The 14,796-nt window shown below is 39.3% G+C and overlaps 1 protein-coding gene across 2 annotated transcripts in view; it reads right to left on the minus strand.

The window, feature by feature from the left end:
• LOC124601977 overlaps positions 1–9,677 on the minus strand; it is a 447,674-nt gene extending 437,997 nt beyond the window's left edge. For both annotated transcript variants that reach the window (XM_047136288.1, XM_047136287.1), the window contains exon 1: positions 9,543–9,677. In XM_047136288.1, the coding sequence (XP_046992244.1) occupies positions 9,543–9,672 (130 nt within the window). In that variant the 5' untranslated portion in view covers positions 9,673–9,677. The remainder of the gene's footprint in view (positions 1–9,542) is intronic.
• Positions 9,678–14,796: the final 5,119 nt, after the last annotated feature.

The following is a 14,796-nucleotide window of genomic DNA, read 5'->3' on the forward strand; positions in this document are numbered from 1 at the left end:
GTAATAACTAAGATATCTATACGCAAAGCATTTCACTTTTGTGTTTCATGAGGTAAGTACATTGACTTTAGCAGAACCTTGCTTACAGAGGACGATAACTACGACAGTTCCACAGAATTATCTTACAGCAAGACGCGCATTTAGCGCTACAGGACACGCATTTGAGCGATTAATCTTATACTTAAAACACTTATTTTCAAAGATTTTTTTTATTACAAAGAAAGTTTTCCGTGATACATTTCATTCCATTGCTGTAATTTGTAACACCTGAGGGTATAATTACATTTATCCTCAGGGGGGTACACGCCTACTTTGTGTACCATGTGTGTGGCAACCACAAGGAACCCTAGCTAATATGGTATTTGCTTATACAACTTTACACATCGGTACCATATTTCTCTAACACACAAATTACACAGCTATCTGATCATGTAACTGAGAGATAAACTTTTTTATTACATCAGTGACTGATGTTTACGCAATTACACAGTTGGATAACTGCACACTTATGAAATTGTATTTTGTCTGTACTTTGTGAAATGCTCATATTTTTTCGGAACCATTGTGATACTATGAGAGCTTTGAATGATATATTTGGTAAGGGAGCATGATTTTTAAAATACGTTTGAGGCAGATGACACTTTTGACATGAGCAGAGAATTTTTTAATTATTGGAGGAAGCTACGACGATTTTGAGATTTGACTGAAGTGTTATGATGTTGTTATTACGACGACGATGTGTATTATGTTGTTGAGGAATGTTTATTATGCTACGTATTTCTCACGATGAAATTTTGACGAGTGTCGATGGATACGTATATGTGTAATAAGGTAAGGAGTAATGAATAGTGGGTAGGGACTCTTGACTTGTGAAAAAGGATGTTGGAAACCAAGAATCGTACTTTAAGAGTTATGACATGTGTGAATCATATGTGAATGTATCACAATGCCACTGAACATTTTTTGGACACTTATATTTATAGGATTTTGTTTATACAGATTTGCAACGCTAATTCTTGACCTGTGAAATATTTTTATGTGAGACTGTCACTTTAGCGAAAAGTGCTGTCGTAAATATTTCCGTACGAAAGTTAAGTGACCACCTGCACGTAATGCGTCGCGGGCACCCAGCTGTGTCAGACGTCTGGAGAAAAAGCCATTATTGTGAGCCCTTGTCAGCGGCACAGGTAGAACAAAAAAAAGGGGAGGCCATTATCCTCGGAAATATTTTTACATCTGCACACCTGATTATGACAAGCGTCTTTCTACGAGAGTTGAGAGAATTTCTACTAACTTATGAAATGTCACATGACTACTGAATGATATTTTTATGCTTTGCTTTTCATAGTTGCTTATTTCATTTGACATCTGTTTTCCAGCTGTGTTGCAGCATTGCTTTTATAAAATAAAATGCATTTGCTAATGTGAACACTTTCTGTCAACAGATCTATTAAATAATTATTTTATGATCCACATTCTTTAAAAAAGGAGCACTTGGAAAGGAAAGAACAATAAGAAGGAACTAGTAACTGCATACATAATTTTCTTTTCAAGTACATGGTAATATTTTTTTTTACAATAAGTTGTTGTGGTGCACCACTTTAATTACTTAGACATTAAGATGTGTTTATACATTTCCCTTATCTGCATTGTTATCTTTAGTGTACTATTTCTTCTGCTTCAGCTATGTCTTGTTTAGATATAAGTTACTTCATTTTCTGCTGCTGTTTGCCAGGCATAGTGTTATTGAATTTGACTTTACATTGTTCTGTTAAGCCAGTTTTACTAATGATTTATTTTTATTGTTTGCTGCACATTGCCTTAGATTAGTTGTAATATTACAATTGCTTTGCTAATTTCTTAATGCTGCTTGCTTCGCAAATCTGCGTTTTTTTTTTTTCATTGCTGTTTATATTAATTGCTTTATGTGATGCTGCATTGCCTCGTCCCTTAGTTTAGCATCTGAGCTCAGTAGATTTAAGTTAGCTTAAGAGGGGGTAGACTATATAAGGAACTGACTATGGACAATAGGAAAAAAATGCATTGAGAAGTTATATGAAAAAGATTTGGACCAAATGAGTATTGTACAATCAGAAATAATTATTTTGAAGGAAATATGAACAGGATACAGAAAGCAGGCTTAGATAGGACTTTTTGGGAATAATGATGAACAAAGGGAGATCTCCATGCAAAATACTGCAGTAAAACAAACCCTGTCCTTTACCTTTTGTGTTATCCCACTATATGTTTGTGTACCCTTGTGTATTTGTTTTCTTCCTGTCTCTGTGTACTGTTCATAGAACTTTTTTCTCTTCTAATACTAAGTTACATTCACTATGATGAGGAATACTGTTATCCTCAAATACAATTGGCATTAATAATGTGTTATTTACTTTGTAAAGATGTTTAGACACTATTTATTCTGTTTTGTGTTAATGCTCATGTGTGAAGTTGATGTTTCGAAAGTTATTCTGATCTTTTATGTATGTACTCATGTCATAATTCCTGTAACACTGACGTATATGTCTATTTCTATTCTTTTGTAACGCCTGTTTTACTACAAATGTTATCTGTATTGTTATGTTCTTTAATGACGTATTTTGTACCTTTGTAATTGTATTCTCATGTTATAAAATTGTAATTGACACCAGTTCATCTTATTATTAACTTGTAAGTTACATTTCACTGCACACGTTCCTGTTGGTCATAGTATATGGACAATATGTGAGAAGTAGGGACTGTTAGTGTTTGCACGTGTGTTAATAATTCAGCAAGGGACTGGATAACAGCATTGTTGGTTCTAAGGACAGTTTCGAAATCTTTGTGAGTGCACAAGTGGTGGTTTATGGACTTGCTATATTATCCGCAAGACTCTTCAATGGTGATTGTGCACCTGCACAGTCGCAACACATGGCTGCTGGCGTCTCTACAAGGACTACAGTGGGTCTGCATCTTTGATGACCCACCAGTACCATTATCTCTACAAGGACTACAGTGGGTCTACATCTTTGATGATCCACCAATACCATTATTTCTACAAGGACTGCAGTGGGTCTGCACCTCTGGTGGCCCACCAATACCATACTCTCTACCAGGACTACAGTGCGTCTGCTCTGTGATGACCTACCTACCAATCTTCTTCAAACTGTCGAATGACTCTGCTGTGGGTTTGCTCTGTTGTGGCCCATTACCTGTCAGCATGTCAAGAGTCAGCACTGTCTTTCAGTTGGAAGGTCAACACTACTTCTTCAAGACTGCATGGAAATCCACTACTTCTATGTGCATTTTCTTTTACTGCTTGGACTTTGAGAAAAACTCTGCATTTTTACTGTGATGAACAATGTGGACTGTCTTTATGGACTGTGAGAAATTTTTAGCTTTTGACCAACAATGTATCAATAAGTGTGTGCATTTTATATCTTTGTTACTGTAATTGTGAAAAATTTTTGTCAAATCTGTATTGGCCAGTGCCCAACACCATTTGTAAAAATTTTTGTGGGGAGCATGGGGGCTATGTAAGTAGGCTGTTTATGTTTTCTCTATGTAAGTAGGCTGTTTATGTTTTCTTTATGTAAGTAGGCTGTTTATGTTTTCTCTATGTAAGTAGGCTGTTTATGTTTTCTCTATGTAAGTAGGCTGTTTAGGTTTTTTATTGGTAACGCCACCTCTGTATGACAATCACTGGCTGTGCTGTGGGCAGTCTGTGTCTGCTTTGCATTGTTGTAATACTCGCCATTGTAGTGTTGGGCAGCGGCAGCTGGATGTGAACAGCGCGTAGCGTTGCGCAGTTGGAGGTGAGCCGCCAGCAGTGGTGGATGTGGGGAGAGAGATGGCGGAGTTTTGTAATTTTTCATGAACTGGTATATTTATATATGATGATATCAAGGTAAATACATTGTTTGTTCTCTATTAATATCTTTCATTTGCTAACTATCCCTATCAGTAGTTAGTGCCTTCAGTAGTTTGAATCTTTTATTTAGCTGGCAGTAGTGGCGCTCGCTGTATTGCAGTAGCTTGAGCAGCGAAGATTTTTGTGAGGTAAGTGATTTGTGAAAGGTATAGTTTAATGTTAGTCAGGGCTATTCTTTTGTAGGGAATTTTGAAAGTCAGATTGCGTTGCGCTAACAAAATATTGTGTGTCAGGTTAAGCACAGTCTTGTAAAATTGTTCAAAGGGGACGTTTCAACCATAATTCTTCGATATAATAACAGGCAAGAAGCACAATTAGATATGAAGTCTTGCTCTTTCGTAACACGAGACGGGATGAGAACAATACAGAGCAGCAGCTCTCGTATGCAGCGATTCCTGCGTTTCAGCTACAGTTACACACGCGGACAACACCAAAACATCAGCGCTTGACTGTGATCGTACAATACGTATTCCAAAGAGTCAGCAAAAGAAAGATAATGAACTGTTAATAAACTCTAGAACTTGCTGAATCTTTTAATGTTTGCGGTAACATGGTACCGTGTAACAAGAATTATTTGTAAGGATAATACAAAACCGAATGCAACACGCGTGACAGATAGACCGAGAACGGATGCTTTTGCCCGACTTCCCAGTTTTGCGTACAGTGCATGCGATGTGGAGCACGCTGATAACTGATGTTGATGTTAGATGTTCAGCTACTCTTCAAAGACGCTGATTAGAGGTGGCACACTGAGATCTCTGCAACTCTGATAAAATAATTCTCCCTATTTGACAGCCCTCGTTTGGATTTCTCCTTATTGTGGAACTGTAAGAACAGTCAGAAATTATGTCATAGTGAGGAAGTGAACGGGGAGGAAGGTTAGTGCCATAACACGAAACCATTGTGCTGTGGCTGAAATAAGAAAAAGAGCCGGCCTCAGTCAAAAGCAATTTGTTGTCCATTTATCCTTTTCGAATGTATCAAATTTGATGTATTGCTTGAAGTATACTGCAGAGAGAACAAAATTTCCCGAGAATAAAATGTGACATATTTTGCTAATTTAGCTCGCTGCATATAAGTATCATTTAATTTATATCAACCGTTACCAATAAATGCAAACAAGTATCTTCGTCATATTTCAAAGAACTACTGAAAACAAATTTATGTTAGAAAATGGTTCAAATGGATCTGAGCACTATGGGACTTAACATCTGTGGTCATCAGTCCCCTAGAACTTAGAACTACTTAAACCTAACTAACCCAAGGACATCACACTCATCCATGCCCGAGGCAGGATTCGAACCTGCGACCGTAGCAGTCGCGCGGTTCCGGACTGCGCGCCTAGAACCGCTAGACCACCGCGGCCGGCAAATTTATGTTAGTTAAACCAGATCCTAAATATATTGTATGCCACTTGTTGCACATTAGAATTTCATTTCTCACTGAGTTGTGTGTATACTTCCAATCTTGTGCAGAACGAAACAAATAATTTCTTCCTGAATTATGATGCCCGAAGACGCAAACTCGATAAATAGCGCATACGTCATTTTAGTTCGGTAATTATTTAACAGTTTAAACCCGTTGTGTCTGAATTACAAACAACCTATGATGGCAAAGTTCTGTTTCCATTTATTTCTTTTTTTTTGGTAAGATTTCATGTTTTTCATTATACGTCTACCCCATGTTCTTCTCCAACTGGACGTGTATCTCCTTTGTAGTAAGTAACTCTGCAGTTGTCAAAACTGTAAACTTTAATCACCACATCTTTCTTTATCAGAAATATTGTTTGCTGTTTGGCATCATTTGGCATCATCGCCCTGTCAGACTTCATGTCAGAGCAGTTGTACATTTTGGTACTATTCAGTACGGCGTGACAAATTCCGAGTTCGAATTTTGAAAGATATCGACCTATTCTCCAACAACATGTTGCTGATTTTGCTAATAGGCACAGATCAGGGTTCGGTTCGCGGGGACGGGTGTGGTCACGGTTTAATTTGAAATTGGATGCAATTTTGACATAATTACATCATAGCTTAGTACATCGATTTGCACAACTTCCAATAAACTGCGTATTAAAAGCAATCGTCCGAAAATTTTAGATGTGGAAGTGTTATGCCATTGACTTAAAAGCTATAACAATTAAAAACTCACACAACTCTGACAACATAAATTACGCATTGTAAAACCGAATAGTGCACTAGCCGTTATAAGTATTTCACTTAGCAGTGCACCTGTGAATACAATTCCATAGACTGTGGCTTTGGAAGCGCATAAATTGGGATAATGCTGTTTCTTTCAGTCTTTCCCGTCATCGGTCGGGTAAGTTAGTTCGTCTATCTGTAATTTTTTCCTTAGTAGAGGGTACTCCCCTTTTTGCCTTGGCGTACTTAACTTCCTTTTGATCGCCGGTTGCACCTACAAACTTACGAACCACGTCGGATTTGTTTGTTTTTGGCAGCAGATACGATCAGCCTGTGACTGACGCTTTACTTGCCTGAAATGTTTTCTGCACTTGGTCAGGCCGCAAGTCCATCAAGGCAAACAACTGAAAAGTATCCTCTTTTAAACGCAGATTTTAATTCCTTGCCCTTTTCATGCTACCTTACTTTCTGAAAGTTATGTCAGAAAGAAATCGAATTTTTTTCTGAACTGCTCTTTGTGAGTATGTGTGAATGTGCCCATGGAGTACATGACCCGACCCTCCGCTTTCCCTTGTATCTGCGCCTGTGAAGGTCTGAACTCCACCCAAGTTCGCCGCTTAAAATCAAAAGCTGCGGGAATACCAGATGACGCGTCACAGTAGAGCATTTCTTTGACTGAACTTATAGAGAGCGCCAGCTTAACAATAATACGGTAAAAAGCCTCCCTGTCTCTAGGTAACAGTTGACGTCGGTATGAATAAAGGAATTAATGTCGGAAACCATTCCAGTCAACAGGTAAAAACTGGATTTAATTCAGTTTTTAACTTAATAACTGGTTGTATTTTCTCTTTTAAGATTTTAATTTTTGTCAGGCCATAGCTATTTTGCGGAAATTGATGAGTAAACCATAAAGCTGCTCAACACTTTTTCACGCTGCTAATGAGAGAAAAAGTAAAAGAAAAGGAACTGAACCGAAACAGAGGAAGGTTAACCGTTTCCGTATTACTGAGATTTGTCCTTCTCGTCCATCTGTTGTCCGTCTTTGTTATTACACTGTGCCACAATTAATTACTAAGCTGCTGCTGTACGATCTCATCAAAAAACGCGGATGCAATACAAATTACATATTACACTTGTGCATCCCTTTCTATGAGGACAAGGAATAGAAAAGTTTGATTAAGATGTACGAGAAGTCAATACACAGCTAGGAAATATTCACTAGATTTAGTAGCTAAATATGCAAATTTATTTGATAAATGTTACGACGACAAAGTTTACTTCAACATATAGCTGTCCAAAAATTACAAGTTAATCATCCTCCTATATAGAAAATAACTGAAAGGATTGTTTCACAATTGAAAGTATAGTTGAAGATTTGCAATAGTGAAGGGCTAGTCGCGTTTTATTTTTTTATAAGCAGTGAACGTTTACCACTTATTTAATAAAGTTTAGTTTTTTCATCTATTTCAGACGCTTAAGTTTTCTTTGATATATATTTTATGCCGATGACATTTTTATAGCAGATGCAATGAAACAATTATTTCCTGTATTTCAGCAGCTATAGTTTTCATTTTGCGGTACGCAGTAACCTTACTTAAAATTTCTGGTGTTGCTTACTAAAATTTCTTGCTAAATTTGCTTCCTAAAAATTTATTTTCCTGTCTCTGTTCAGACTTCATTTACTGTCGCTATATCAATCACTGTTGACCTTAGATTTACCAACTTTAGTGTCAACAAACTGGTGATACTTCGTAGTTGATTACAACGGATCACCTGTGTTAATCGATGCCTTCATCTCATTCTATAAGATAGTCACAATAAATTCGTTGTTCTTGGACAGTTGTGTGACACACAATTGGGAGGTTACTTCCATATGTGATAAAGACTTATATGAAATAATTCTGACCAAACTACTTTCTGGTTAAGTAATGAATATATTACTTTGTAGAGGACAGGAGAGAAGTTTTATATATCAGTATACTGCTGCCTTCCGCAGTACCTTATATGTTTGATTTTATGTCAACTCGGATTTTCGACCCTTAAGCAGGAAAAAAATCTTACCTATTTTTAATACCTCTCTTAGTAGTACGCCTATGAGATTCGAGTAATTTCTCTGCATGCTCCAAGACGTATTAATTGAAATTTCTCAGGTAAATTTTGCATACAATTAAAAAATGTTCTGTTTAGTGAAGTGAGTGTATAAACGTAATTACATGACTGTATGATGCTTTGAGTACCACGTTGTTACTGGAGTAGAGGATGGAAGATGGTCATACAGCTAGTACCAAACAGATTATGTTCAAGAAATATGCTCTAGATTTAGATATTCGATTTACAAAATTATTGTCTGGTAATAATGTTTATTGTTAACAGCTTATAAAAATCTTCTTTATTCTGACCCTTCAGTTACACCACTACGGTAATTTTTTGTGAGAAACATAACTTGATTGCAGTTCTGTGCATCGAGTACTTTTTGACCAACTTACACACAATTTACTCCACAGTTTTCAGAGAGCTGAATAACTGTCATGTAAATGACTTATCATGCGATTCTTATTGCTACTGTTATAATTACGAGGAACTACTTGGAACTGAATTTCGTTTTCTCCTCCATTTTCAAGGAAAACCTGTAGCTAGACATAGAAAGTCAATGCTAATTCAGCTGTTCACCGGAGACCTCAACGTCTGGTCAGAGCAGGAACTTCTTTCTTGCGTGTTACAGAAGAATTTCAGACCATGACAAGTGCTATATTGTCTGTGTTTCCTTCATTTTTAACTCGTCTGTGAACTTCCCTGTGTAGACATAATACCTTTATCTGAGAATGTAGCCAGTTCTTTCTGTGTGTTTAACGAAAAGATTAACATTATTATAGAGTTTTGCGTGAGGAGCTACTTCATGTTGTTTGTTTCTTCCTAGTCTCTATCCATACGACCCTAATGCCGGTGTTGCTTTTCTATATATGCTTTATGTATTCTAATTTTTTCATCTGAAACAAAATTATTACGATTTTTTTAGCTTCATTTGATATTCGAGGTCTCACAAGTAAAAAGCTCTGTGGTTTTTGTTTCTTATTCGAAGTGGAAGGAAACAAAATTTTACTGCGTACAGATAGATCATCTCACCGAAAGTGATGTATTTACTTTGATATTTCTAGTATCGTTGTGGTTTTCATTTGAGATACTTTCTTTCGGAACATGTCAACTGTGAGGCACGTTTATACATATCATCGACTTGACATTTACCATAGACAAGATATAAAAACAGTGCAAGGACACAGTTACACATTTTAGGAAATAAAATGTTTCTCTTTACTTCCAATCTTATCACCACCTAATTTTCATTTTTTGGAGATCCTAGATACCGTAGTTTCGACACCGAAAGTAAGTTTTTAAAGTACTGTATCAAAGTAACAAGGGTTGGTTTTCTGTGTAAACCCCGGGGGTAAGTTGTTAGGAAAGAGAGTGCACAGTGGACACCTAAGACGACTTACCGACCGTTGCTGCTTCACTGAAAGTCAGTACGGAGAGGGCAACGAGGACGAACAGGACGGTGGAGGCGACGGGCAGCGGTAGCCCCAGCTGCGAGAGCGGGTGTCGAGCGCTGGAGACGGTGGCCGCCATCGCCGACCCAGCGACCGCGCGCACTGAGCCTCCGAGCCGCGCCGGGGGCCCGCGACAGCAACACGCCGTCCGCCGAGGAGGGAGCCGTCCCCTCCCCTCCCTCGCACGCAGGGCGAGCCCTTAAACGCGTGCGGGGCGAACAACACGCCACAGCTCCCACCCACTATATCCCGGAGAGTGTGCAACTCCGCTCGCGTTTCCCACCTGCTGCTGAACGAGCGGCAGCGCACTTCTACCTTATGTCCTAAAAACTAGCTAATAATACGGAAAATTCTATTTTTAATATTTACCTTAATTGTCTAGAATAGTTTCGATATTTTGCATGAGTCACACGTTTTGCTCAACGAGATGGAAAGCTCCATTAGTAAATTCAAAGGCAATATTTTGGTTGTAGCATGCAGTTATCTACATCTATGTTGTGTGGCGGAGGGTATTTTGTGTACATAGTCTCTCCGCCAATTTCTTGTTCCAAGGGTGAATGGTACTCGGGAAAAAAGACTGACGATAAGCTCGAATCTCATTGGCCTTTTTGCGAGATATACGTATGAGCAAGCAATACATTGATCGACTTGTCTACGAACGTCTGTTCTCGGAACTTGAACGATAAATCACACCGTGAAGTACAATCAGGGGCGGATTAATGAAGTTTTATAGGTGGGGGCGGTTGCCCAGAAGAGGAGGAAGACCCAGGGGTCCTCTACTTGAAAATTAGGGAAAGAAGCCTTCAAAAATTACTGTTTGAAGATGTTTTCACACTTAAAAATATCAAACAACTGCAAAAATGTGTTTTGTTTTAGACAAAGAAATCTTAAATTTCTTGAAATGTGTAACATTTACACCCTTTTTCTGAATAACTTCTTTTATATAGTTTTTAACACACAGCAACAAGCTCATAGGCCTTTTGTTAACAAAGAGTTGATTCGCATATTGAAACAAAATAAACTGAAATTAGAATGAAACACTTTTAAAACTGTGGTTCTTAATTTGTTGACAGTTGTATTTTTTCCAGTTTAATATATATTTATGCAGGGTGGTGGGAAATTATGTCACGAAATTTTAACCCAGGGTAGCTGATGCCAGTAGGAACCAAAATTACTAATGTTGTGTAGGTCGACAACGCACAATTTTTAAATTACGGAAACTCGGCTCCACGCGCTCCGATTGGACGCGGGATTGCCCTGTTGCCGGATGCTCAGGATAACGCATGACCGCGAATGCTTTGCCTGCCGGAGATCGCGATGTATCCAAGGCGACCCACACGTTCGATGACAGCGCGCCAGCCTTCCACTCTGGGGGCCTGGGAGCGAATCCGCCGGGCTCCGACACATTCATTGTAGTTTCATGATAAGACGTTCTGGGAACAAACCCGTCAACAGCTATTAGTTCGCGTACAGAAAGTCTTTTACAAGTTGTGTTGGCCGTGAAAAGGGCCTATTTTGTAGCTACGAGATCGTTTACTTAAAGCAGGTGCTCGAATTGGCGACCCTCTGACGCGACACAAGCTTGGTAACGTCGAACGGTGTTTTGTTGAACTCTTTCAAAGATTCCTGGTATTGCCCTGATGTGATTGGTGGCATGTTGAATGGGATCCCTTAATTCCTCTTCGTGTCTAGGTAGTTCGCGTCCGGGTGGGTGAACTAGAACCTTGAAGAATCCATACAGGAAAAAGTCCGGTGGCGTGAGATCTGGTGATCGCGGGGCAATGTCCTACGACCACCTTTGCCAATTACCCTGCCGTCGAAGAGTTCATTTAAATATCTGCGCACAGCATGTGCGGGCGCCCTATCATGCTGCAATCACATCGTAGCCGTATGTCCAGAGTTTCTTGCAAAAAGTGAAGGTAATTTGCCCCGGTAAGTCGAGGAGGTAGACGGACTGGCAGAATCAGATAGTCACCCACAATGCCTGCCCAAATGTTGAGCGAAAATCGTTCCTGGTGTCCGTGGACGTACGTGACATGAGGATTTCCCCTTGCCCCGTAATGAACGTCTCGAGTGCTGTAAAGGCCATCCTGATGGAAGGTGCACTCGTAGATAAACAACACAATGGCGGGGAAGTCGGGATCTCGTGCAACACGTTGCAGAAGCCACCGGCAAAACTCTAGTCTGGGTTCATAGTCCGCCACATGATTTAGGTCTTCGACAGGATGGAAACTAAATGGATGAGTGAAGCAGCATAACACAAGTAGTTATTTAATGTAGTCAAGATATTACACCTATCCTCTGTGGCCACAATTAACAGCCTACTGAGCACAGAATATGGACCAATAGTGGCTTTTAGCAGTCTACCTTCATCTGTTCCACTGATACTCATGAGGTTTGAAGGTCAGTGTATGGCCATCAATTTGCTAAAGTAGTGTAATACTATCCTTTAAAAACTGCCTTTTGAAGAAAAAATTAATACATTCACAAGTGTTATTAAGTAAAAAAACATTTAGACGTTCGAGTCTTACTAGTAACAAATTTATTTTTATTTGAATGCGATATTTATTATCAAATGAAAATGATAAATAATAAATACTGGATCGTTAATCTCCGTATCTGACTACTTACATCATACATACAGCATTTTTCAGCCCGGCCGAAGTGGCCGTGCGGTTAAAGGCGCTGCAGTCTGGAACCGCAAGACCGCAACGGTCGCAGGTTCGAATCCTGCCTCGGGCATGGATGTTTGTGATGTCCTTAGGTTAGTTAGGTTTAACTAGTTCTAAGTTCTAGGGGACTAATGACCTCAGCAGTTGAGTCCCATAGTGCTCAGAGCCATTTGAACCATTTTTCAGTAAATATTTATCTATACGATCGAAGCTTGGTGTAGGAATTGACAGTTGACCCTCAACATTAACAAATGTTTACTACTGGTAGTAGGATAGATAGTAACATGTCGAATAATAAATGTATAGTTTCGTAGAGTGAGACAGACTTGTAATATCACTAACTGAATTATGACGATTGCAATAGGATGTTCTTTTCAGCCTCACAGTGACCTTTATAGCGACGCCTGTGGAGGCACTTCTGGTTTTTATTGGCCTGTATGCCTCTCAAGCTATAGGAAGAGGTAGGTAATATACAATGTGTAAAAGACCCAAGATAGAGCAATTAGAATGGAAGATAAAAAGAGAAGTGCTCAGATTTAAAAGGGCGTAAGGCTGAGATACATTATTTCTCTTCTACAAATGGCTCTGAGCACTATGCGACTTAACTTCTGAGGTCATCAGTCGCCTAGAACTTAGAACTAATTAAACCTAACTAACCTAAGGACATCACACACATCCATGCCCGACGCAGGATTCGAACCTGCGACCGTAGCGGTCACGCAGTTCCAGACTGAAGCGCCTTTAACCGCACGGCCACACCGGCCGGCTCTCTTCTACAGTTCAACCGGGTTATCGAAAAAGCAGTGAAACAAGGAGAATTTGAGAAGAGAGATTAAAATTCAATGTGGAAGAATGTAAATGAAACGATTAGCTGATGATACTGAAGTCCTCAGTGGAGTGAACAGGGATTACAGGACCTGTGGAAATGCACCCACACAGAATGTGTTGGCCAACTCAACAATAATATAATTTTACTGTGCTTCACATCTGAACAATAACGACCACAGATACCACCGGACGTCGATTTCTGGCCGGCTCTCCCCCACATCTTCCAAATCCCTCAACAGACACTCCGCCAACAGAGTATTGTACAAAACTGTAACTGCAATATTTTTTAGTTAATTTAGATTAATTAAAAACATTTTATCACTAAACGACATTTACGTCTACATCAGGACGTATATAATATGTCCAAAACGCCGCGCATAAAAACGAGATTCTTGTGGGGCTCATACCTCGGGTCCTATTGGCGATAGAAAGGTAGGATCAAGTATGTATCTCTGTTGGTTCATGCACCACGGTAATGATGATGTGCTTTGTCGACTCATACCCTTGCAAACTACTGGACAGTCACTTTCTCAGATATCTCATTCAAGAACATTTTTTCCCCTCCCTCCCCCCGTCCTTCCCCTACCCCCCATCCCAATTTCCTTACCTAGAGACGTCAACGGACACAGTGCTCCTCCGAGCTCCCCTAGTGCTTTCCAACGGTGTTTTAGAGAATCTGTTCTTTTAGAAAACTTGTATCTTCTAAGTCTGGGTAAAATTACATATTTCAGGACAGCATCAGGGTGGTTCTCATAATAAGCTCACCTGCTCTTGTAGATACTTCTTCAAAGAAAGTGGAAATGACTTCTATTCCAGTGATCAGTTCCTTGTCTCCATCCACCTAACAGAAAGCAATATACTAGTGGAATGCTGTGGCCCGATCTTAGCGTCTGACAGCACTAGATCAGGCCGTTTTGCTGTTTCTGGATGCTGGAAGGCTGGATTCATCCCGCTAGTCTGGTCCAGAGGGATAGCTTTTCTTGCTCTCTTAAACGCTGACAGGGGCAGGTGTTCTAATACTGGACTTTCTTTAAAAAGCTGCGAATATATGTCCTTCGAACATCGTCGCAGTAAGACTGGTTATGGAGAATAATTTTGTTCGTTTCGCTTAATGCGTACATTCATATCCAGCAAGAGTGCGTATAACCATGATGTTGAGTCCCTGAAAATAATCACTGCCATCGTACACAAGAACATCTTTTTTAGTTTTGCTGTTGGTAACGTCTGAATCGTGAACACGTACTAACATGTTCAGAAGTATCCAAACGACATGAATTGCTTTCCGCCTGACTTGAATATAGCCCACACAACTAACTTTCTTGCAGGTCCCCTACGCTGTGTTAGCTACAGTCGAGTGACTACACAAAATGATTACCGAAGGAGACCGCTAGAGAATACTACTTTATGCGGCAATCAAGACAGAGCTAAATTAATACCATGATATTGGAAACGACGGGAAACATGTTATTAGAGAGGAGGAATTCGTTAACACTTGTAAACTCAAATTTATTTCCGTAATAGATATTTCAAAAATTTTACCACTCTCATTACCATCTGTGAGAACTTATTCTCGTAACTCTGTCACGTAAATCATTCAGTTATGAATGAAACACAAAGAACATTGGTGTAATATTCTAAAACATTTATTATTTGTTACACGAACTGATTTTCGGCTGTTACGCCATTATCAGATACGAAGATAA

This window comes from Schistocerca americana, chromosome 1 (assembly GCF_021461395.2).
Source record: "Schistocerca americana isolate TAMUIC-IGC-003095 chromosome 1, iqSchAmer2.1, whole genome shotgun sequence".
Lineage (NCBI taxonomy): Eukaryota > Metazoa > Arthropoda > Insecta > Orthoptera > Acrididae > Schistocerca > Schistocerca americana.